The following is a 23,772-nucleotide window of genomic DNA, read 5'->3' as shown; positions in this document are numbered from 1 at the left end:
TTCGCAGTCCCTCGCATTGGATGCCTTATCTATAGGCAAGTGTCCAGAGGCTCTGTCTTTGGACAGACAGGAAGTTGGCCAGACTGAAATGTCCAATGTAAGTGACACCAGGTCAGGCCTTCCTGGTGGCATTTCGGGTGAGTATGTTCCCCTGAATAGTGATTGGCTGGCGCTCCTTCGGGTTCCCTAGCCACATTCCCTAGAAGGGACACCTTCTAAGGGGTGGTGTGGCGCAATGGATAAGACACATGCCTTTGGTGTGAGAGACCCGGGTTCAAATCCACTGTGAGACACCAATGTGTCCCTGAGCAAGACACTTAACCCCTAGTTGCTCCAGAGGCGTGCGACCTCTGACATATATAGCAATTGTAAGTCGCTTTGGATAAAAGCGTCAGCTAAAATGAATAAATGTAAATGTAAATGTAATTTGAAGCTGTGGTCCTAGGCCCTTGAGCAGGCCAAGGTAGGCCTTTCATTAAATTTGGTTTATGCAGGTTTCCCTGTGAAGCATATAGCTTGGGCTATGACCGTAGGGAATGTTGTCACTGACAGCCCAGTGTGACCTGAGGGTGAGTGGTTCTGGCATTTCATTTGAATTTTGCTGGTTCTGACAGTTGTCACTGCCAATGGGCATGCACTCCCCTTAGCATGGTGGTGTTGGTATATCGTTCCCCAAAGCGTCATCGATGCAGTGCGAGTTCCCTTTCGAAAGGGAACGTCTAGGTTACGACAGTAACCTCTGTTCCCTGAGAACACTGCATCTGTTCCATGAGACACTGCATCTTTTCTCCATGCCTCGGGGCCTGCCTGCCAAATAGCCCCTTCAGACGAAAGGTGATTGTCATGCTTGCAAGGCGTCCTTATATACTTCCGGGTTACACGTTAATGAAGTCAGTGGCTGTCGCCGGTCAATATGATTGCCGTGATTTGACAGTGATTCAGACACCTGTCACGCCTGAGGCGTTCCCCAAAGCATCATCAACGCAGTGTCTTGTTCCCTGTTCTCAGGGAACAGAGGTTACAGTTGTAACCTAGACGTTTTCCAGAAACCATCTTAAGTTGTTACATATCAAATACAGATTACTGGTCCAAGCCTCCACTCTGTTTCAATTGAGAATACCATTTCAACAGCAATTTATGAGCACTTTCATAGCATTTATCGTGGTGTAGACTACAGTCCCGTGAAGACGTGAAGTCTGAGACTTTCCCATAGTGACACTTGCACAGTGTTTAAATCAGACAAAGATTGCACTGCTTCAATCCAGACAGCGATCGGTCTGAGCAGAACTGCATTGAGTCGAAAGCACTCTTGATTAGCTTGCTCAGGTTTCTTTGATTAAGGTTGAAACTAAATTATGCAGGGCAGTGGTCAGATTGGAGGGACACTACAGTACACCTACCCAATCAAACCCTGGCATCACACTTTCGTTTCATTTGAGTGAGTCGACAAACCTGTTAAAGCCAACTAAAGAAATTTAGACCTTACACATTGTCTTTACACCTGCAGAACAATAACAATTGTTGTGTTGTTGAATGTTTGTAGGCCATTATTAAGGCTAGGAGAAAACCCTGCTTCCGTCAAGATTGCCGTACAGGTCTGCCAGCTTCTTGAAGCGTGGTCCACAGTTGCTGAGGTAATCGTAACTCTGGTCTGAATCTGAACTGGGAGAATCCAGGGAGCTCAGAGACCCCGCCACCGAGCCGTCTCCCTCAAACGCATAGGTCTGAAGAGAATCATACGGTGGAGCTGACGGATCCACATCAGTCACTCTCAGTCTGTCCCAGATAAACTCTTGAAAGACAGTGTTGTCAGGAAGTGATTTGTAAGATGTCCTAGCTGAAGCTGAGTATGGGTTAACAGAGTTAACTGGAGTTACATTTTGGACCTTTGAATCACGTATGACATTGAGATTACGCAGTGCAGCCATATCGAAAGCTTCTGTATCTTCTTCACCTCCTCCTTCATCATCATACTGAACAATGTTCTCCCGCACATCTCGCTCATCCTCCAGGAAAAGAGGCACTTTTCGTCTGCGTTGCATCGCCACGATCAGCAGCATCAGAACTAGAGGAGAGACAGCAATGAAGGTTCAGTGGTTGCACCAATACAATGGAACAAAACTCTGATACACTTATCTTTACTGCACTGTAAAACCCAACAAGTTAAGCTAACTCATTTCATTTGAGGAAACCGATTGCCTCAATTCAATTAAGTTTATAAAAACAATAGTTATGAGTACTCAGAACTTATTTTAATTGAGTCCACTAAAACAATTATATTTCTTAATACACAATTCAACTTTACACTGCATTTAAATACTAGCTGAAACTTCACTTTATTGAGTAAAAACAGTGAAATGACAAACTTTAAATGAACTCAGAGCACTTGTCACACAATGTCACAAACAAAGTCAAATTCAATAAGTTAAGCTAACTCATTTCATTTGAGGAAACCGATTGCCTCAATTCAATTAAGTTTATAAAAACAATAGTTATGAGTACTCTGAACTTATTTCAGTTGAGTTTACTAAAAGTAGATATACATCGCAGTCAAGAAATTAAGTGATTAATTAAGTGATTATTGAGCATTAGTGATTAACACCTGCTGTTAACAAACAGAATCAATGAAGGAAAGAGAAACAAAAGAACTACAACTGACTTCCAACCACAGCCTTAGATGAAATCAACTCATTACACAATTAAACCACTACACAAACAGCATTACCAGCTTCACTTATTACTAAACAGTTTGACTTTTGTCATGCGTCTACAGAAGTTGTTATTGAGAATGAACAGAGGGTTAGATGCTAATGATTTAATGAGTTTCATTTAAAGACATCATGATAGTGATCAGTGTTTGCTTTAGTTGGGCTCTTGACCCTTGACTTTATAACACCAGTTTTTCCTCTGGCTGCTGTAACTGAGTGTTTATAAAACACATTTGTTATAGCACATACGCCAAAAGAAAATATGAGCATGTGGTTGTGTTTAGATGATAAAAATCATCATTTAGTGACTTGATTCTCTGATCTTTTCCAGAGCCTAATCTCTGATTAGACAGGTGATGTATTACTTGTATTATTCATTATAATAGAACTGATTCTGCTGTAAGGCCCATTGTTGTGACAATCAGATTTTAAAAACCTCTATGGTCTCATGCTGACTTACACAGTAATCAAGAATCAGCATATGAATCTCAACAATGGTGACCATTAAAAAATGATGTATGCCGCAATGCATGCTGGGAGCCTTGGATAAGTTTTGTATTATGCTAGTACCCAGCATGCATTGCAGCATGAATAATTTTTTAATGGTCACCATTGTTGAGATTCATATGCTGATTCTTGATGTCTGTGTGAGTCTTAGTAATGCAATACCTTTTCTGTGAAACTTTTTGTGCACAACTATTTGTAAAATCCTTCATATTATCTGATGGTCACAACATGGCTAGCTCTTATGCTGTAGAATCACAGTTTTGAGTAAAACTAATATGTTGCCCTTTTAATCAGAGATCAGACTCTGAATGAAATCAGTGAATCAAGTCACTAAATGATGATTGTCATCACCAGTCCTTCACCATCAACACCCGATCAGACTTTTCCTTGCCTTTTGTGCCATAACAAATATGTTTTACTCAATTATAGCAGCCAAAGAAAATCTTAAGTGCAAAAGTCAAGGGCCAAGAGCCCAACTAAAGCAAACGCTGATCTCCATCATGGTGACCTTAAATGAAACTCAAATAATCAACTTCTAAACCTTTGTTAATTCTAATGTAGCAGGAAGGGTTATGACCCCTCCTACTTGTTATGATTTGGCCAATGGCCTGGCATACGGTGCGTATAAGAGCATGGGTTACCGGTTCCTTAGTGTGCGTCACTATCCGGGGCCGTGACGTTACCCAGGCGCCCTGCTGCGTTTTGTTGGAGTGCAGTGTCAGGTGTTGCTCGTAAAAAAGATCGCTGAAGCTGCTTATTCACTGTCAGTGCTGTTTGCCAGTCTGTGTGCTTTCTGGAGAGTTTAGTATGGACATTTGAGACAGGTAAGGGAGGCATTTGTATGCGACTGTGTCTTGTAAATGAAGTTTTGCTCTGGCTGAGCGGGTAATCTGACTAATCTCTGTTTAACGTAGTGTAAGACCTATCTGCGCTTTCTGCCAAAGAGTTTGTCGGAGACATTTGACTCCATCTACCGCATAGTTCGGGGATAGTAATCCCGGGACAGCATGTTTTGTGAGTATACTGCTCGAGCGTGAAGCCAAGGGAGAGGGAATCGCGGTGTAACACCTTTTTGTTTTGTTTTTAGGCACGCGATAAGGACAGTAGCGGCGTCCTGCATGAGAATTATCTGCCCGTTGCTTCATCATAAACTGCTGTTTGCTCTGCTCCTCATCGGCTGCTGTTCTGTTTTATTTGTTTTGTGTTTTGTTTTTTGTTTTGTGTTTCGTCTCGAGGGAACCGACCCAAGTGTCTCGAGTGAACTGACTCGAGTGAACTGACGCCACGGTCTCGAGTGAACCGTCTCGAGTGACTCGTCTTGAGTGAACTGTCTCGAGTGAATTGTCTGGAGTGAACTGTCTCGAGTGAATCGTCTTGAGTGAACCGTCTCGAGTGACTCGTCTTGAGTGAACTGTCTCGAGTGAATCGTCTTGAGTGAACTGTCTCGAGTGACTCGTCTTGAGTGAACTGTCTCGAGTGAATCGTCTTGAGTGAACTGTCTCGAGTGAATTGTCTGGAGTGAACTGTCTGGAGTGAATCGTCTGGAGTGAACTGTCTCGAGTGAATCGTCTTGAGTGAACCGTCTCGAGTGACTCGTCTTGAGTGAACTGTCTCGAGTGAATCGTCTTGAGTGAACTGTCTCGAGTGACTCGTCTTGAGTGAACTGTCTCGAGTGAATCGTCTTGAGTGAACTGTCTCGAGTGAATCGTCTTGAGTGAACTGTCTCGAGTGAATTGTCTGGAGTGAACTGTCTGGAGTGAATCGTCTGGAGTGAACTGTCTCGAGTGAATCGTCTTGAGTGAACCGTCTCGAGTGACTCGTCTTGAGTGAACTGTCTCGAGTGAATCGTCTTGAGTGAACTGTCTCGAGTGACTCGTCTTGAGTGAACTGTCTCGAGTGAATCGTCTTGAGTGAACTGTTTTCAGTAAATTCTGTTCTCAGTGATATGTTTGAGTTTCTCCTCGTTGTTTTTCCTGTTTATTTCTTTAATTGATTTATCTTTTTTTGAATTTGTATGTTTATTTTGGTTTGATTATTGTATTAGGGAATGATCATTTTGTCCTTTTTGCATATCACTGTTTGATGTCTTTTTCTCTTGTTTGTTGGCAGGGCCTGGGCACCCGGGGGCAGACGAGTGACCATTTAGGTGGTGACGTCCTCACTGTGTGTCGTGGTCTTCTCTGACATGAGTCGTTGAGTGTGTATTAGTGTGTGTGTGCACTGTGTATAGAGTAATTTTCATAAGGGTGATATCTCGAGACTGCCTCTGCGGGTAAGCCCAGGTTCCTCTGCTGCCAACAATAGAATTAAACAATTGAGATGAGTGTGATTGCTGGTCAATGCCTCTTTTAACTATGAATGTTGCTTAAATCTCTGACTCAACGGTGATTGGGACCTGTGTGTGCCTTAGCTTAGAGGTTATATTAAATTCTTGGGGTGAAATTCCCCAGGTGGCGTAGTCAGAAATTACATCAATTTGAGTCAAATCACGCCCGCTCTGCTACACTAATAAGAACTTCTGTAGACGAATGGCAGTAATAAAGTCAAAGTGGTTAATAATAAGTGAAGCTGGTAATGCTGTTCGTGGAGTTGTTTAATCCTCCTCTGCTGAGATCTTGAGATATTTAATGTCTTCTTTTATCTCCAGTTGATTTCGCTGTGGCTGGAAGTCAGTTGTAGTTCTTGTGTTTCTCTTTCATTCAGTGATTCTGCTTGTTAACAGCAGGTGCTCATCACTAATGCTCAATCATCACTTAATTAATCACTTAATTATACAATTATCATTCTGGGATCTAGAAATGTTCTATAATTCATTCAGTTTGAGTTCTGTTTCAGTAACAATAGTTTTGGTAATATTTGAGTGCTGTGAACTCAATTTTATTAAGTACATATTACTGTTAGGTTTTACAGTGTGGATTTGTTTTTACCGAATGAAATGTCGACCTAGGACGAGCTATAGGACTGTGAAGCTTTGGGGGTTGATGGACTTGATCTACTCCATCTGTGTTTTTATCATCATTCTGAATCCAATCTGAATGTAGTCTTTGACAAAAATGTGATTTTCTCAACTTTACGCTCAAAATGTTGCTTTTGTTAAGAAACTTAGTCAAGTCTATTTAAGTCACATTTATTTATATAGCACTTTTTACAATACAGATTGTTTCAAAGCAGCTTTACAGAGATAACAGGAAAATGCAACAAAGTTTGTTTACAGAAGAAAATAGCGTCACAGTCCTTCTAAAGTAAGTTCAGTGATGTTTCATTTTGTTGTGAAAAAGTTATTAAGTTAGTTCATTTATATATATAGCCGCTCTGGAGAAAACCGTGATGATATGTGTAGTCCAGGGGTTGTCCAGACACCCTCGGCACAACCTTAAGCAATGGCCCTGAACGGTGGTTTAAAGTCAACATTGTGCCAACACAACCTTCACCACACAACGTAGTTATAGCAACCTTTTGGCCATGTAGTTAAAACGTTGTTAGAAGGTTGGGTACGTTATGCCAACGTTCTGTGTTTGCTTGGATCCAAATGCTAGTTGAGGGTAAATGAGAAAGAAAAGTAAACAGAAGGAATGTGGATGTGGATAGAACAGATGGTACAAATTGGTGACACGCAAGAAATAAAATGGTTGAAAATACGATAACAGTTGCAGATTAGAAGAGGTTCTCCCGACTTGACACACCAACAGAGAATCCTGTCGAAAGTGCCCTTGTTATTGGAGATTCTACCATATTGTGTAAATAGAGAAGATGGCACAGTAACAAGAATTCATTCAATGTAGTAAATAAAGGAGCAGCGAAAGATTTACATTAGGAAAATAGGTGCTGGAAATAATTGTTAGGTAGAGAGGCAATGAAAGAGTCAGCACTTATAATGAGGCTGGTACACAAACTCATCCATGACCTGAAGCTCTGCAACAGAGGATGGATTTCATTATCAAAGATGAGTCTGATGCCACAGGGCATTACCCAATCTCCCTATACTTGCCAAAAGACATGAGTACTTCACAACTCAACCTCACAGCGCTTACAGTGTTTGGTTTCAAATTTGGGTTAGTCATGCAGGCTCACAGTATTGAGTACAGTATTCAAACAGAATATTACTTTGACTAATTCTCAAAGCAATGGGCAGTCACTGAGGGAAGACTGCAGACATTAAAAAATCTATAGGTGATAGATAGACGATCTATAGGCTTTTTAAGTATGGGTTTCATTATAAAACTGAACTTTTATTTATTTATTTAGTAAATGAAAAAGGAACTGTAGCCAACAAGTGCTTAGCGTGGGAACTCTACTGTGGAAGTAGGACTTTGGAAACTTTTGACTGGTAGTGTCCTTTAAGTCTTCTAAAATAAAAAAAAAATTGTTTTCTGTTTTTCTTCCATCCTAGCTCTATGACACACGTGTGTGAAAACGTTTGTGTATACAGAGGGAAAGCAAATCTACAGGAGAAGACAACAGAGCTGAGAGTAACAGCATACACACGTCACTAGATGAAGTGTGAGTAATCTTTTTTAAATAGAAGTATAATATTTTTGGAGATCAGCTTGTACACTGTTGTGCTCTGGCAGTCTTACCCAGCAGTGTGACGATGCAGGCCAGTACAGCGAGCAGAGCTCCAGTGCTCAGACCCGCTGGGAGAGAGAAGGCCACGGATCCACACGCCTCAGGAACCCCGTCCGCATCACACTGACACACGCGGACCGAGAGAGTGTTGGTGCTGCTCAAGGCCGGGCTGCCACTGTCCACGATCAGCACTGGTAACCAGTACAGAGACTGCTCTCGCCTCCGGAAACCAGCTCGCTTGGTCAGCACTGATGCGGTGTTATCTGAGAGGGACAGGCAAAGGTCAAGGGTCAAGGGTAAGAATGTGAAATTAATTGTTAGACTCATTAACATGTCAGAAGTGTTAGACTGGATCAAGACCGGTCACCTGACACCAAACCGAGGATTGAAAGATGAATGAATCTCTGAATGAAGGGATGGATGGATGAAGAGTTGGAAGATGGGAAAACACGATCACTTCATGAAAACTGTTTTTGCTTCATGAAAAAGAGAGGAAAATATGTATATAGAAAATATGAGCAAACATAAGACTCCACTCCACCTGCTTACGTCCTCAACCACAAGCCTGTCCCGTCTCTGCGGCGCGAGGATGAGAGATTAATGTCACGGTCATGTTCAGCTTTGTGGACTTTGATAATCTGTTCAGTTTCCTTTGGTTCCTGTTTCCCTGATCTGTTTTTCCATGCTTTATGATTAGTTCCTCATTTGTTCCTATAGTCAGAGACTATGTGTATTTCAGTCATGCGTTTGGTTCTGTTCTTTGTTCAGTATTGTCTTGTCTTGTTTAAGAATGAGCTGTTACGCTATCCTTTGTTACTCGTGTGCTTCCTGGATTGTTTCATTTATTTGGATTAAAAGATTGCAGTGAATCCCTTCATCTGTTCATCATTACCTTGAACGATGACAGTGTTTAACAGCTCACTGATTATAATTGAATAACAACTTTCGTCTGTTTGTGACACAAAGCTATTATTTAGCTGCAGAAGACGTGAAATAAACACACAAGTTGTTTGGATTACTTTTATGATCCTTTTAGAATACATTTATAGTTCTTTGCAAGCTTTAAAGCTTTCATTTACTATTATATGGAAGTGATTGTAATTACACAGAAAAGAGTGGTTAAATACATTATTCAAAATCTAATCTGCCTGTGCAAATCTTTATTAGCAGGTTTGTGTTTGGAGGGCTGCAATTAGAGATTCGGCTTAACATGAAAATTGACCTCGGTTCTTCAATCAATCCATATCCTAAAATCACATACATTTATCTGACTGAAGAGAATGGATTAAAATTGTGTTCATATTTAAGGTGTGAACTTAAATACAGTTCATATAAAACTGTATTAAAGATTAATTGTTTATTTTCTTTGCCAGCAAATAGAATTGCAAATAGTTCCCTTTTGTCAAACAAACAGCCTGCCCTCTAAAAAAAAAAAAAAAAAAAAAAAAAAATTATATATATATATAATAACACCCTGCAATTCTGTTTGGTGTCACAGGAATTACACAATTCACCTGTAGCAGTCATGAAAATACAGTGCTGCATCATACAAACAGTACCTGTAATTCTCTCTCATGGTTTGCAGAGTTTACCTTTATTATCTCTGAGGGTGAAGTTGTTATTATTGACGGCAGAGAAAGCGAAAGAGAAATAGAAACGATGGCCACTGGGAGGCTCGTCTTTATCCACAGCACTGATCGTCTGAATAACCTATCATCAGCCACAAGAAGACAAAAAGAGTTAGTTAAAATCTACTGCAAGGTTGAGAGTTTAAATGACAAAATGTATTATTAATGTTAAAGAAACAACTTTCTTTGCAAGAAATTTCATGTTGTTTTCAGGTTTCTGAAAATATAATTATAATGCAAATCTTCATGTACATCAATTTAATCACAATACTCTATGTAGCCATTATTATTAGCACATTTAGTGTTTGATGACTACTCACTGCAATAATGTACACTATAAAATCTTGCTGTAAAAAAAAAACATACTTAATGTACGTTTAATGTAAAACGTAAAATTTTACATTAAAACTGTAATATACCATATAAAACAATCCATTCTGGGTAATAATATTTGTAGTTTTTGAGAAAATAGCCTATAGAAATATACTGTGAATTAACAGTGGTCAAAGTCGACTCTCAGAGGCTGTGTCCAAAATCACACCCTGTACCCTCATTCACTATTCACTACATTAATTAACTAATATAGTCCCTAACCTTAACCCCGCACAGATTCAATTTTGGTCGCAATTTCGAGCCTTGATCTACCAGATCTACCATTCGATCCTCACTTAATACCCAGATACCTGGAGAAGGTGACAGAGAAGAGAATATAATTATCATAGTCGATCATCTCAAACATCTTGTCTGCTCTACTTCCGAATATTTAATCAGGGAGCCAAACACGCAGTTCTAGTTCCCTTTTTTAATGTTATTATTATTATTTTAATTATTATTCTCCTCTAATAACAATTCTCTGCACCCCAGCACCCTCCTCAGAAGGGGGAGGGAGGATATTTTAGGGAAATAGTTTGAATAAAAAGGGATGGCAGAGAGTAATGTAATGAGAAGAAGGAATGCAGAACGGGGAAAAGCTTGGAGGGGGTGCACAGGCGTCTACACTTGCCTTCCGCTCCTCTCTAGGTTCTGAAGAAAGACTTCAGGAATCTGATCGATACGGTACGCAGCACATCGCCTGAAACAACGATTATTGTGTCAGGACCGCTTCCCATGTATCGACTAGGACATGAAAAGTTTAGCAGATTACTCGCGTTAAAGGAATGGTTAATGTCATGGTGCAATGAGCAGAAACTGCTCTTTGTAAATAATTGGAATCTGGTTTGGGAGCGTCCTAGGCTTTTCCGTGCTGATGGCTTACACCCAAGCAGATTCGGAGCGGATCTTCTGTCGGATAACATCTCCAAAATGTTAAATACCGTTTGACTAGTAACCAAAAGTCCAAATCATAGTCTCTGCTGCACCAATTTAACTGATATAAATACTAGTGTAGAACATTGCATAGAAACTGTGTCTATTCCTCGTTAAGTGAGATCAAATAATAAATCTACTGCAGGATCTAGGAAAAATCTAATTGTTATTAAAACAGAAAATACTGCTATTAGTAAACAAAAACAATTTCTAAAGCTAGGTCTTCTAAACATTAGATCACACACCTAAGGCAGTTACTGTAAATGAAATAGTCACAGATAATAGCTTCGATGTACTTTGCCTTACTGAAACCTGGCTTAAACCAAATGATTATTTCAGTCTAAAGGCGGGCATACACTGTGCGATTTTCGTCCGATTTTGAGCCGAATTCTGACTCGTGCGACTCTTTTTCGGGTCGGGCCGATTTTCAGCTTTGTCGTGCGTCGTTTGTCGTGCAGTGTTCGTGCAGTGTACAGGGGGTAACGAGAGGCGATTAACCTCTCCCGACCGGCAATCGGATGGTCGGATGAATTTCTGGCATGTTAGAAATTTTGGTTGCTCCTCGTGACTATATCGCGCAGTTGAAGCAGAGATACGAACCGATTGCCCTAAACTCAGTGTTTTTCCCTCACTGCACCTGCGCGAAAACAGAAGTTTAACCATTTCATCTGCAGCAAAAAAAAAAAAAAAAAAAAAAAAACCAAAAGAGGGAGATCTTTAAGTTCTGTAGTTCAAACTATGTACAAATTACTGTTGCTTACCTCCAGTTCGTGTTGCAAAATGGATTAACCATTACCCACTTCTTCCAAGCCACCTGCGATGTACACTTTGCCTCTTTTATTAATTTGTTAACAATGGTTTTGAAATAAAGCTGTTTTTAATTTTCATTGATGAATTATTGCAGTGTTCGGACATATTATATACGGTTAATAATTAATTATATGCCTATAATTCATTGTAATCGACCTAAATGTTTTAGACAATTTTCAATGAGGAGGAGTAAGCTTCTGTGTGATATTTTATTATCCTCACAGCGCGTTGGTTTTGCGGTGATGCGCTATGAAATTATTGCGTGGCAATTTAACAGCCTATCACTTTAATAATAAAAGTAGCCTTCCCTAATAATAATAATAATAATAATATATAATAATAATAATAATAATTTAATACATAAATTGGAAATGCTAAATCATCTTGATATTGATAGCTGATGCTTGTTTTGACAATATCTCTGGATACATGATATCGTCTATAGGCGCAACCCGGCAAGGGAGTTTATCGCGCTGATTCGCGCATATTTCACACGTATAGTGTGAGCAGTGAAGTCACGGCTCGACGTTCGGACCGTATAGTGTGAGCACAGAAATCCTGAGCTTTGGCTTTACATCGCATGCGATCTACTCGTTCAGTGTGAGTAGGTTCCTTGCTGAAATCGCACAGACATCACACAGTGTATGCCCGCCTTAAATGAGTCTACTCCATCAGGATACTCCTATAAGCATGAGCCCCGTCTGATTGGTCGTGGCGGTGGTGTTACAACAATCTATAGAGATTTTCTCAATGTTACTCAGAAAACGGGTTATAAGTTTATTTCGTTTGAAGTACTTGTACTAAATGTTACGCTCTTAGATGTTAGAAAAACATCCCTATTATCTCTAGCCTTGGCTACCGTATATAGACCGCCTGGGCCTTACGCTGATTTCCTTAAAGAGTTTGCAGATTTTCTCTCAGACCTATTAGTCAAAATGTCGATAAAGCATTAATTGTTGGAGAGTTTAACATACACATAGATAATCCAAATGATGCGTTAGGGGCTGCGTTTACAGATTTATTAAACTCCTTTGGGGTCAAGCAAAACGTTACAGGACCAACTCATCGTCTTAATCATACACTCGATTTAATTATATCACATCAAACCGATCCAACCGATATAGATATCATTCCACAAAGTGATGATGTCACTGACCATTACATGGTAACTTGCATATTACGTACTCCTGTAATATATCATGCGGCGCCGCGTTATCAACCAGGCAGAACAATCCTTCCATCCACCATAGATAATTTCTCAAATTGCTTATCTGATCTGTCTCAGCTGCTGCCTGAACCCAAACAAACAGATGAACTAGAAGAACTAACTAGCACTATGAGCACTATTCTCTCTAGAACATTGGATGTTGTTGCACCTATTAGATTAAAAAAGGTCAGAGAGAAAATTAAAGCACCGTGGTACAACAATACTACGCATGTTCTAAAGAGAGAAACCCGTAATTTGGAGCGTAAATGGAAACAAACTAATTTAGAGTTAAATTTAGAATCGCGTGGAAAGACAGTATGTCACGTTATAAAAAGGCCCTAAAAGCGTCCAGGGCTGAGCATCTCCGCAAACTAATAGAAAACAACCAAAACAATCCTAGGTTTTTATTTAACACCGTGGCTAGACTAACAAATAAACAGACATCACCTGAACAAAATATCCCGTTACAGTTTAGTAGTAATGATTTCATGAACTTCTTCACTGAGAAAATAGAAAACATCAGAACCACAATTGTAAACTTTCAATCATCAATCGCGCCTTATAATTCAGCCTCAATTATCCCCCCGCAAGAACAATTACAGTGCTTTACAACTATAGAACAAAAAGAGTTAAATAAACGTATCACTTCATCTAAAACAACAACATGTTTATTAGATCCTATACCAACTAAACTACTGAAAGAAGTTTTACCTATAGTGGAAGAGCCTCTCCTCAATATTATTAACTCGTCTTTATCTTTAGGTCATGTTCCTAGAACATTTAAACTGGCAGTTATAAAACCTCTCATTAAGAAACCACAATTAGACCCACATAATCTAGCAAATTACAGACCCATTTCAAATCTTCCTTTTATGTCTAAAATACTAGAAAAAGTTGAGTCCGCCCAACTGGGCTCTTTCTTGCAAGAAAATGACATCTATGAAAAGTTTCAGTCTGGATTCAGACCGCACCATAGCACTGAAACTGCGCTCGTTAAAATCACAAATGATTTACTTTTAGCTTCTGACCAAGGCTGTATCTCAATACTAGTTTTACTTGATCTTAGTGCTGCGGTTAGGGTTAGGTAAATTATCCAAATTGACAGAGTGTGTTAAAGATATAAAAGATTGGATGACGCGCAATTTTCTTTTATTAAATCCAGACAAGACAGAGGTACTAATCATTGGTTCAACAAACCGCCCACAAAACCTCTCACAATACAACTTTAACATAGTAGGATGTCCTGTTACTTTATCCTCTACAGTAAAAGACCTGGGTGTTATACTAGACTGCAACCTGTCTTTTGAAAATCATATTTCATATGTTACAAGAACAGCCTTTTTCCACCTTAGAAACATTGCTAAGCTACGTAACATGCTATCAGTTTCTGATGCAGAAAAATTTGTTCATGCATTCATGACCTCGAGACTAGATTACTGTAATGCTTTATTAGCTGGTTGTCCTGCATCCTCAATAAACAAGCTACAGTTAGTCCAAAATGCAGCCGCTAGAGTTCTTACTAGATCAAGAAAATATGATCATATAACACCAATTTTATCATCACTACATTGGTTACCTATAAAGTCCCGTATTAATTACAAGGTATTGCTACTGACTTATAAAGCCCTAAACGGCTTAGCTCCAGTCTATTTAACGGATCTTCTATCGCCCTATAATCCATCGCGCTCTTTAAGATCACTAAATTCAAGGCTTTTGGTCATACCTAGGATATCCAGAACCACCAAAGGAGGGAGAGCATTTTCACATTTAGCTCCAAAACTCTGGAATAGTCTTCCTGATAGTGTTCGTTGCTCAGACTCGCTCTCCCAGTTTAAAACTAGATTAAAGACGCATCTCTTCAGCCAGGCATTCATATAATACTTTTAATCTTACAGTTAAATCTGACCTCTAGTTAATAAACGCCAGAGGAGAACTGGCCCCCGACTGAGCCTGGGTTCTCCCAAGGTTTTTTTTTCTCCATTAGGTCACCTGATGGAGTTTTTCGGTTCCTTGCCACTGTTGCCTTTGGCTTGCTCAGTTGGGGATATTTGGGGATATTTAATTTAATTAATCAATCAACAAAACTATTGATCAGCATTACCAAACGTGGACGTTTTCCACTAGAAACAAACATTGATGTATTATTTTAATTTAATACTGTGAAGCTGCTTTGATACAATCTGTATTGTGAAAAGCGCTAAACTTGACTTGACTTGACCTCTGTCTGCCCGTCTGCTTGATACACACGCACTGCATGGTGTCAACTGTAGTAACTGGACTTAATTGAATAGCTTTGCAACGTTAAAAAATTATATTCTTTATCTGACTGATGTTATTTAATATTATATCTGACACTATTGTCACCGGGGCGGACCTCGGATGACCCGCCGCCACCGGACTTTAAACACACCACCACCGCGAGGAGCCGACACCACAGGCCCGCGACAGATGGACGACACAGACACAAGATAAGTTCCGAAGAATAATAATCTTTATTGAACAAGATATAAAAAGGGCACAAATCTTAATTGAATTCGATGTCTTCTAGGCCTTCATCGTCATGGGAAACTCTCGTCGGTGCACAGTAGTGGAACAATGACTCAAGAGCTTACTTCGTCAGCAATGCTGTCTTCCTCAGGTCTCGGTCAATAAGTAGGAAGGTAAGGATTCTTCTCAGTACAAAGTACTTTCGTCAGTGCACAATAATAAGAGTGGTTTAAAAGCTTACTTTACCAGCGTTGCTGCATACTTCAGGACTCAGACGGTAAGTAGGAAGGTAAGGATTCTCCTCAGTACAGGATGCTTTCGTCGGTGCACAGTAGTGAGACAGTGATCTAAAAGCTTACTTCACCAGCGATGCTGCATACTTCAGGACTCAGACGGTAAGTAGGAAGGTAAGGATTCTTCTCAGCACAGGATACTTTCGTCGGTACACAGTAGCGAGACAGTGACTTAAAAGCTTACTTCACCAGCGATGCTGCATACTTCAGGACTCAGACGGTAAGTAGGAAGGTAAGGATTCTTCTCAGCACAGGATACTTTCGTCGGTGCACAGTAGTGAGACAGTGACTTAAAAGCTTTCTTCACCAGCAATGCTGCATGCTTCAGGACTCAGACGGTGAGTAGAAAGGTAAGCCTTCTTCTCCAACAATACATTCCTTCAAGGCTCAAGCAGAGAAGAGGTTAATAGTACTTCACCAGCGTAGCTGTATACTCACAGGGCTCAGGCAGAGAAGAGGTTAATAGTACTTCACCAGCGTAGCTGTACACTCACAGGGCTCAGGCAGAGAAGGGGTTAATAGTACTTCACCAGCGTAGCTGTACACTCACAGGGCTCAGGCAGAGAAGGGGTTAATAGTACTTCACCAGCGTAGCTGTACACTCACAGGACTCAGGCAGAGAAGAGGTTAATAGTACTTCACCAGCGTAGCTGTACACTCACAGGGCTCAGGCAGAGAAGAGATTAATAATACTTCACCAGCGTAGCTGTACACTCACAGGACTCAGGCAGAGAAGGGGGTTAATATATCGAGCAGATATCATGACTTTTCACAAAGGCGTATGCAGAAGTTGGAGCTACTTCTCAGCAAAAGCACACCACACATGTGTTCACTCCAAATCCACAGCAATGCATTAATGTGTATCAATAAGGCAAAAGCACTGCAATTCACTCACACAATAAGGCTGATCAGAGACCTCAATCCATTCATTACACTCCCGTGAAGAATACTCAATCTTTGGTTCCTCTTCAACACGCTCTGAAACACATAGCTTTCCCAACCATCAGATCTATATTCTCTGCATCCTCTTCAAGCTTTTCAATTGTTTGTAAGATGAAATCAGTTCACTTATCTTTCTCTTTCTCTCCTCAGCGCAGATCCAATCGATCAATCCGTCCAGCAGACTCCAATGGGCAGGTTTTCCCCAACGAGGCTTCACCACAGCCAATTTTAACTCCCAGTATAGACCACTTCAACAGGAGACCTTCTCACCCCGATCACTTCACGGCAGAGAAAACAAACGGAACCAACAACGACAACTCCGACCAACGACCGCCACACTCCGACCAACGACCGCCACACTCCGACCAACGAACGCCACACTCCGACCAACGACACGCCAACCACTTCTCTCAATGGCCCTTTTAAGTTTGATTTGTCAAGCGGAAAGCCTATGTGGAGGCTGTGTCTCTCTCTCTCGCACCTGAAGTGCATCAGCGCTAATCAGGCCGGGCAAAATTCCTGCCACACCCGGAACCGGAGTCAAATGTGTTGCATACAAATCACTCCCTCAGGAAACTCGGTTCAGAAGAAGGGTTCCGCTTACTAAACGCTTTGTCACCCGTGACATCCCCCCCTGCCAATCGGTTCTAGTCCCTAGAACCGGTGTTCTCAGTTCCATTCGCCATACCTCTCAGGTGGCTGTCCTCGGGTGTCCCGTTGCGATCGTCTAGGTGGCGAGGGCGGAGCCGCTCTTACTTCCGCTTCAGGATCCCTCGGGACCACAGCCCACCCTACTATGGGTACCTCTGGGACAGGCGGCACACTTGGGGCCTCGGCTGCCAGCTGCGGATAGTTTGGGCATGGACGGAGCAAATTTCGATGGAGCACCCGTATCGGTCCTGGTTTCCCCTCGGGACGTACCGAATAAACTGGGGCATCCGGCCCTTGTCGTCGTTCCACCACATATGGCATTGACTCCCAACGGTCACTGAGCTTTCCCTTTCCTGGACGCCGATTGTCCCTCACCAGCACTCGCTCACCAGGTAACAAAGGGGCCTCTCGGGCAGTCCGGTCGTAGAGCCGCTTGTTCTTGGCTGCTGCTGTATTCAGATGATCTGAAACTCGTCGGTAGGCATCAAGCAGTTGGTGGTGGTGCCGATTCACCCATTCAGTAGTACTATACCCTCGTTCTGCGGCCTCAGTCCCCAGGAGCAAGTCCACAGGTAAGCGGAGATGACGCCCAAACATAAGGAAGGAAGGAGCATATCCGGTGGTACTGTGTACGCTATTGTTATAGGCTTGCAACAGCGAGGGGAGACTCTCGGCCCATTGGCCCTGTTGTTCCCTCTCTAGAGTCCCCAATAACCCCAACAGGGTCTGATTGAACCTTTCGCACCCCCCGTTACCCTGTGGGTGATATGAAGTCGTATGGGTCTTCCGGCACCCATAAAGGTGGCTCAACTCTTGGATGATTCGGGACTCAAAATTTGGACCTTGGTCTGAGTGTAAGGTCTCTGGGCAGCCGAAAGGTTGAATCACTGCCCTCCAAAGGGCGATGGCTGTGGTAACTGCTGTCTGATCTACAGTGGGGACAGCCCAGGCATACTTAGTGAAGAGATCAGTCATCACCAGGATGTTTTGAAATCGATCCATCGGCCGACCTAAAGTCAGGAAATTGATCCCTATGATGTGCAGAGGGGCTTTCGGCCGCAAGGGGACCAGTGGGGCTCGAGCTTCCTTCCTGCGTTTGAACAACATACACCGTGGACAACTCTGAACAAACTCCTCGACTTTATTTTCCATCTTTGGCCAATAGAAATACCTCCTCAGCAGCGACAGCGTCTTCTCCTGGCCCTGATGGCCAGCGTGGGTGTGATATGCGGTCAATAACTCCAGGACTTGGCCCTCCGGTACCACTACCTGATGCACTGTCTCCTGTGTTCTAGGATCTCGCATCGAACGGCAGATTACCCCTTCTCTAAGTCGCAACCTCTGCCACTGCTTCAGGTGTTGCTGTATTCCCGCTGTCTGAGCACGTCTCTCCTCTGCTCTCGGCCGGTACCCCTGCCTAAGGTACAACATGACCTGACACAGGTCTATATCTCCCTGCTGCAGCCTCCTCCACCGTCCGGGGTCCCACCCCCAACTGGACGGAACATCCCTCGAAGTCCCGGGAGCTTCCACCATTGCCACTAGCAACTCGTCTTCGGGGTCAGGGGTGCGAAGGGGCACCTGGTCGTCCTTCCGGGTAGCCGGGAGTCTGGACAGGACGTCCGCATTTACGTGTTCTCTGCCGGGGCGATATTTGAGCTGGTAATCATAATTTGCTAGCTGTGCCACCCAACGCTGTTCTACTGCTCCTAACTTGGCGGTCTGCAAGTGTACTAACGGATTATTGTCCGTGATCACCGTCACCTTGGCTCCCCACAGATAATCTTTAAACTTCTCGGCCATGGCCTACTTCATTGCCAGTAGTTCAATTTTGAAAGAACTGTAATTCGCTGCGTTCCGCTCTGCGGGATGTAAACTTCGACTTGCGTATGCAATCACTCTCTCTACTCCTTGCTGTTCCTGGGCCAACACGGCTCCCAACCCTGTATTGCTGGCATCAGTGTACAGAAGGAACGGCTGGGTGAAGTTGGCATAGGCCAAGATAGGGGCCCTCAACAGTTCCTGCTTGAGATTCTGAAAAGCGGTTTCACAGGTGGAGTCCCAGTGCACTGACGGGGAACCTCTACCACGGGCACGTCCAGACCCAGCGAGGAGTTGGTTCAATGGCTTAGCAAGCCCAGAGAATCCTTTTATAAAGCATCGATAATATCCCACGAAACCCAGGAATGACCGCACCTGTCTCACTGTCCGGGGCGGCTCCCACCCTTGGACCGCCGCCACCTTCTCTGGGTCGGGGGATATCCCTGCAGCACTGACACGATGCCCCAAGAACTGTACCTCTTTCCTCAATAATTGACATTTGTCTGGCCTGAGCTTCAGCCCATACTTCTCCATGGCCCCAAACACTTCTTCTAGATGGTGCAGGTGTGTGCGAAAATCAGGGGAGAAGACGATCACATCATCCAGGTAGACCAACGTCGAATCGACCAGTTGTCCTCCTAAGCAGCGCTGCATCAAGCGTTGGAAAGTCGCAGGAGCATTGCACAGGCCGAACGGCATACGGTCCCATTCAAATAACCCAAATGGGGTGGTAAAGGCGGTCTTCTCTCTATCCCGCTCATCCACTTGCACCTGCCAGTATCCGCTCGCCAGATCTAATGTTGAATACCATGCCGCTTGGGTGAGACTGGTGAGTGTCTTCAATCCGTGGCAACGGGAATGCGTCCTTCTTCGTTACGCTGTTAAGTTTACGGTAATCAACGCAGAATCTCCAAGCTCCCGTTTTCTTCTGAACCAGAACAATTGGCGCTGCCCATGGACTGCTGCTCTCTCGCACAATCCCTCCTTCCAACATGCCTTTCAACAGGGCGCGGACCTCGGCATAAAGAGTGGGTGGCACCGGACGGTACCGCTCCCGGCTAGGCGCCGCCTCACCGGTAGGTATTTGATGCTTCACTATCCCTGTGCAGCCATAATCCTCTTCGTGGGTTGAGAACACATGTTGCCATCTTCTCAGAAGCTCCTGCAGCTGAATCGCTTGTTCCTCCTCTAGATCCTCACCCTTCAGGGAGTCTCCCATCAAATGGGTCGGCACCCCTCTTCCCACAGGGCCCAATTCGGCCTTGACGGGGCGGACGGCGACTTCCACCACCACAGGGCTCACCTGTCTGAAACAAACGTCCTGATGCTCGTGTACCTGGACAGGACGTACAGAGGAAATTCGGACCAGACGTTGATGTCGACGAAGAAGCACGGGGTAAGGATGGGTATTTCGCACTTTTACTGAGACTCGCCCTCGGCGGATGACCGCCAGCCCGTGGGCCACTTCAATGGGCTGACAGTCCTCGTGGGGCTCCACCAGAACACAGGCACTCGACCCACGGGGTCCTGCAGGCACTCGGACCCAAAGGATGGTCTCGCTCTGGGCTGGAACAGACAAAGCATACCGACAGGCGACCCGACCGATGTCTTCTCTCTCCTCCACTTGACTAGCTATGTGCACTCTTCGGCAATCGGCCAGAATTCGGTCCCAGTCCTGCCTTGTTGATGAAGACGTCCGAGCCGGCCGGCCCCGAAACAGTTCCTCCCAGCAATCCAGTATAACGTTCATCCCTAGGAGTGCTCGATGAATACCCAAGCAATGATCTCGAACAATAACAACCCCTTTCTGTTGGACGGGGACCCCTCGAACCAGAAAGTCTACCACGATGTACCGAGTGTAGGGGATGTCCAGGCCATTTGCTCCCCGCAAAGTCAGCCTAGAAGCTTCCGTCGCTTGGAGCCGACGGTCTGCAAACAGCTCCTGGGCGAGGCTCTCCGAGAACAATGTAACTTGAGAACCGGTATCAACCAGACAATTTATCGTGATTCCGTTAGCTTGAACCTCCACAGTGGGACAATGCCCAACCCAGTCATCTCGCAAAGTAGGGACAGAAGAAGGGTCACACGAAGGGGTCCCGGCCACTTGACCCACAGTGGCCGGTGGAACTAAAAACCCCCTTGAGAACCCCGACGTTGCCCACACTGGCGACTGATATGGCCCGGATCTCCGCAATTATTACAGATGGGCCTTCCCTGGTCATCCCACTGGAACCGGGGACCCACAGGACGTGGGGGGCGGCGCACAGGACCTCGCCCTTCCTCCGAATATGACCTCTCTCTCACCATCGGTCCGCCCTCGACTCGACTCCGACGAAGCTCACCCATCAAGTTCCGGGACAGTTCCGCCATCTGCCCCCTGACATCCTCCAATAGCTCAGTTCTCAACTTCTGTTTCCAATCACTCGGCTCAACCGGCGCAGGTCCACTGGCGCTACTTGCTGCCACACAAACCGGTGTACGAGTCATCTCTCCCTGATCTAGTTCCAGTGCCAAGGCCTCTTGCCGCAGGGCCTCAAAGGTCATAGTGGGGTCTCGTCGCAGCTGGAGTCGTATGCCCTGGCGTACCGGTCCCTCTCGCAACCCCAAAACAAATTGGTCTCGCAACAAGACATCTCCTTCGCCTAATCCATGATCCCGTCGTCCCTTCAGCCGGCCAAACTGCTCCCGCAATTTCAAGGAGTATGCCCGAAGGGTCTGCTCAGGTCCCTGTTGATAGTTAAAGAACTGGGCACGAAGAGTGGCCACCGGGGTAGAGTCTCCATATAATCCAAACAAGAAATCGAAGATAGTTTTCGCGGTAGCCCGTGTGGCTTCCGGTGCAGCAAGAACTTCTCTTTTAGCTTCTCCTTCCAAAGATCCCAACACAAACTGGACTTTCTGTAGTGCGCTCAGTCCCTGTAATCCGGCCAAATATTCCGTCTGGGCCTTCCATTCGTGCAAGCCCAACTCCGATCCGGGCCCTCCATAGCGCTGCGCCCAGGGAGCTCCCATGAAGATCGGCATGACTTGCGGACGGGCTACTGGTGCCGTGTCGTCCATCATCACGTACCTGCGGCCGCTACAACTCACGGTGGTAACCCTGCCGACTACGCCACTTTATGTCACCGGGGCGGACCTCGGATGACCCGCCGCCACCGGACTTTAAACACACCACCACCGCGAGGAGCCGACACCACAGGCCCGCGACAGATGGACGACACAGACACAAGATAAGTTCCGAAGAATAATAATCTTTATTGAACAAGATATAAAAAGGGCACAAATCTTAATTGAATTCGATGTCTTCTAGGCCTTCATCGTCATGGGAAACTCTCGTCGGTGCACAGTAGTGGAACAATGACTCAAGAGCTTACTTCGTCAGCAATGCTGTCTTCCTCAGGTCTCGGTCAATAAGTAGGAAGGTAAGGATTCTTCTCAGTACAAAGTACTTTCGTCAGTGCACAATAATAAGAGTGGTTTAAAAGCTTACTTTACCAGCGTTGCTGCATACTTCAGGACTCAGACGGTAAGTAGGAAGGTAAGGATTCTCCTCAGTACAGGATACTTTCGTCGGTGCACAGTAGTGAGACAGTGATCTAAAAGCTTACTTCACCAGCGATGCTGCATACTTCAGGACTCAGACGGTAAGTAGGAAGGTAAGGATTCTTCTCAGCACAGGATACTTTCGTCGGTGCACAGTAGTGAGACAGTGACTTAAAAGCTTACTTCACCAGCGATGCTGCATACTTCAGGACTCAGACGGTAAGTAGGAAGGTAAGGATTCTTCTCAGCACAGGATACTTTCGTCGGTGCACAGTAGTGAGACAGTGACTTAAAAGCTTACTTCACCAGCAATGCTGCATACTTCCGAACTCAGACAGTAAGTAGGAAAGTAAGGATTCTTCTCAGCACAGGATACTTTCGTCGGTGCACAGTAGTGAGACAGTGGCTTAAAAGCTTACTTCACCAGCAATGCTGCATACTTCCGAACTCAGACAGTAAGTAGGAAAGTAAGGATTCTTCTCAGCACAGGATACTTTCGTCGGTGCACAGTAGTGAGACAGTGACTTAAAAGCTTACTTCACCAGCAATGCTGCATACTTCCGGACTCAGACGGTAAGTAGGAAGGTAAGGATTCTTCTCAGCACAGGATACTTTCGTCGGTGCACAGTAGTGAGACAGTGATCTAAAAGCTTTCTTCACCAGCAATGCTGCATGCTTCAGGACTCAGACGGTGAGTAGAAAGATAAGGCTTCTTCTCCAACAATACATTCCTTCAAGGCTCAAGCAGAGAAGAGGTTAATAATACTTCACCAGCGTAGCTGTATACTCACAGGGCTCAGGCAAAGAAGAGGTTAATAGTACTTCACCAGCGTAGCTGTACACTCACAGGGCTCAGGCAGAGAAGGGGTTAATAGTACTTCACCAGCGTAGTTGTACACTCACAGGACTCAGGCAGAGAAGAGGTTAATAGTACTTCACCAGCGTAGCTGTACACTCACAGGGCTCAGGCAGAGAAGGGGTTAATAGTACTTCACCAGCGTAGCTGTACACTCACAGGACTCAGGCAGAGAAGAGATTAATAATACTTCACCAGCGTAGCTGTACACTCACAGGACTCAGGCAGAGAAGAGGTTAATAATACTTCACCAGCGTAGCTGTACACTCACAGGACTCAGGCAGAGAAGGGGGTTAATATATCGAGCAGATATCATGACTTTTCACAAAGGCGTATGCAGAAGTTGGAGCTACTTCTCAGCAAAAGCACACCACACATGTGTTCACTCCAAATCCACAGCAATGCATTAATGTGTATCAATAAGGCAAAAGCACTGCAATTCACTCAC

At 44.1% G+C, this 23,772-nt stretch overlaps 1 protein-coding gene across 1 annotated transcript in view; it reads right to left on the bottom strand.

Annotated features, from left to right (window-relative positions):
• Nucleotides 1-468: 468 nt before the first annotated feature.
• Nucleotides 469-23,772, bottom strand: part of LOC311284375 (cadherin-7) — a gene marked incomplete at its 5' end in the record, with an annotated part of 92,309 nt that continues 69,005 nt past the window's right edge. Inside the window, 3 exons of the mRNA XM_084399371.1 lie at nucleotides 469-2,065; nucleotides 7,793-8,044; nucleotides 9,374-9,491. Coding sequence (XP_084255497.1) covers nucleotides 1,557-2,065; nucleotides 7,793-8,044; nucleotides 9,374-9,491 — 879 coding nt within the window. The 3' untranslated portion in view covers nucleotides 469-1,556. The remainder of the gene's footprint in view (nucleotides 2,066-7,792; nucleotides 8,045-9,373; nucleotides 9,492-23,772) is intronic.

Source organism: Rutilus rutilus (genome assembly GCF_951802725.1).
Source record: "Rutilus rutilus genome assembly, chromosome: 24".
Lineage (NCBI taxonomy): Eukaryota > Metazoa > Chordata > Actinopteri > Cypriniformes > Leuciscidae > Rutilus > Rutilus rutilus.
Note: the sequence above shows the minus strand (reverse complement) of the source record. Positions and strands in the feature narration are given on the sequence as shown.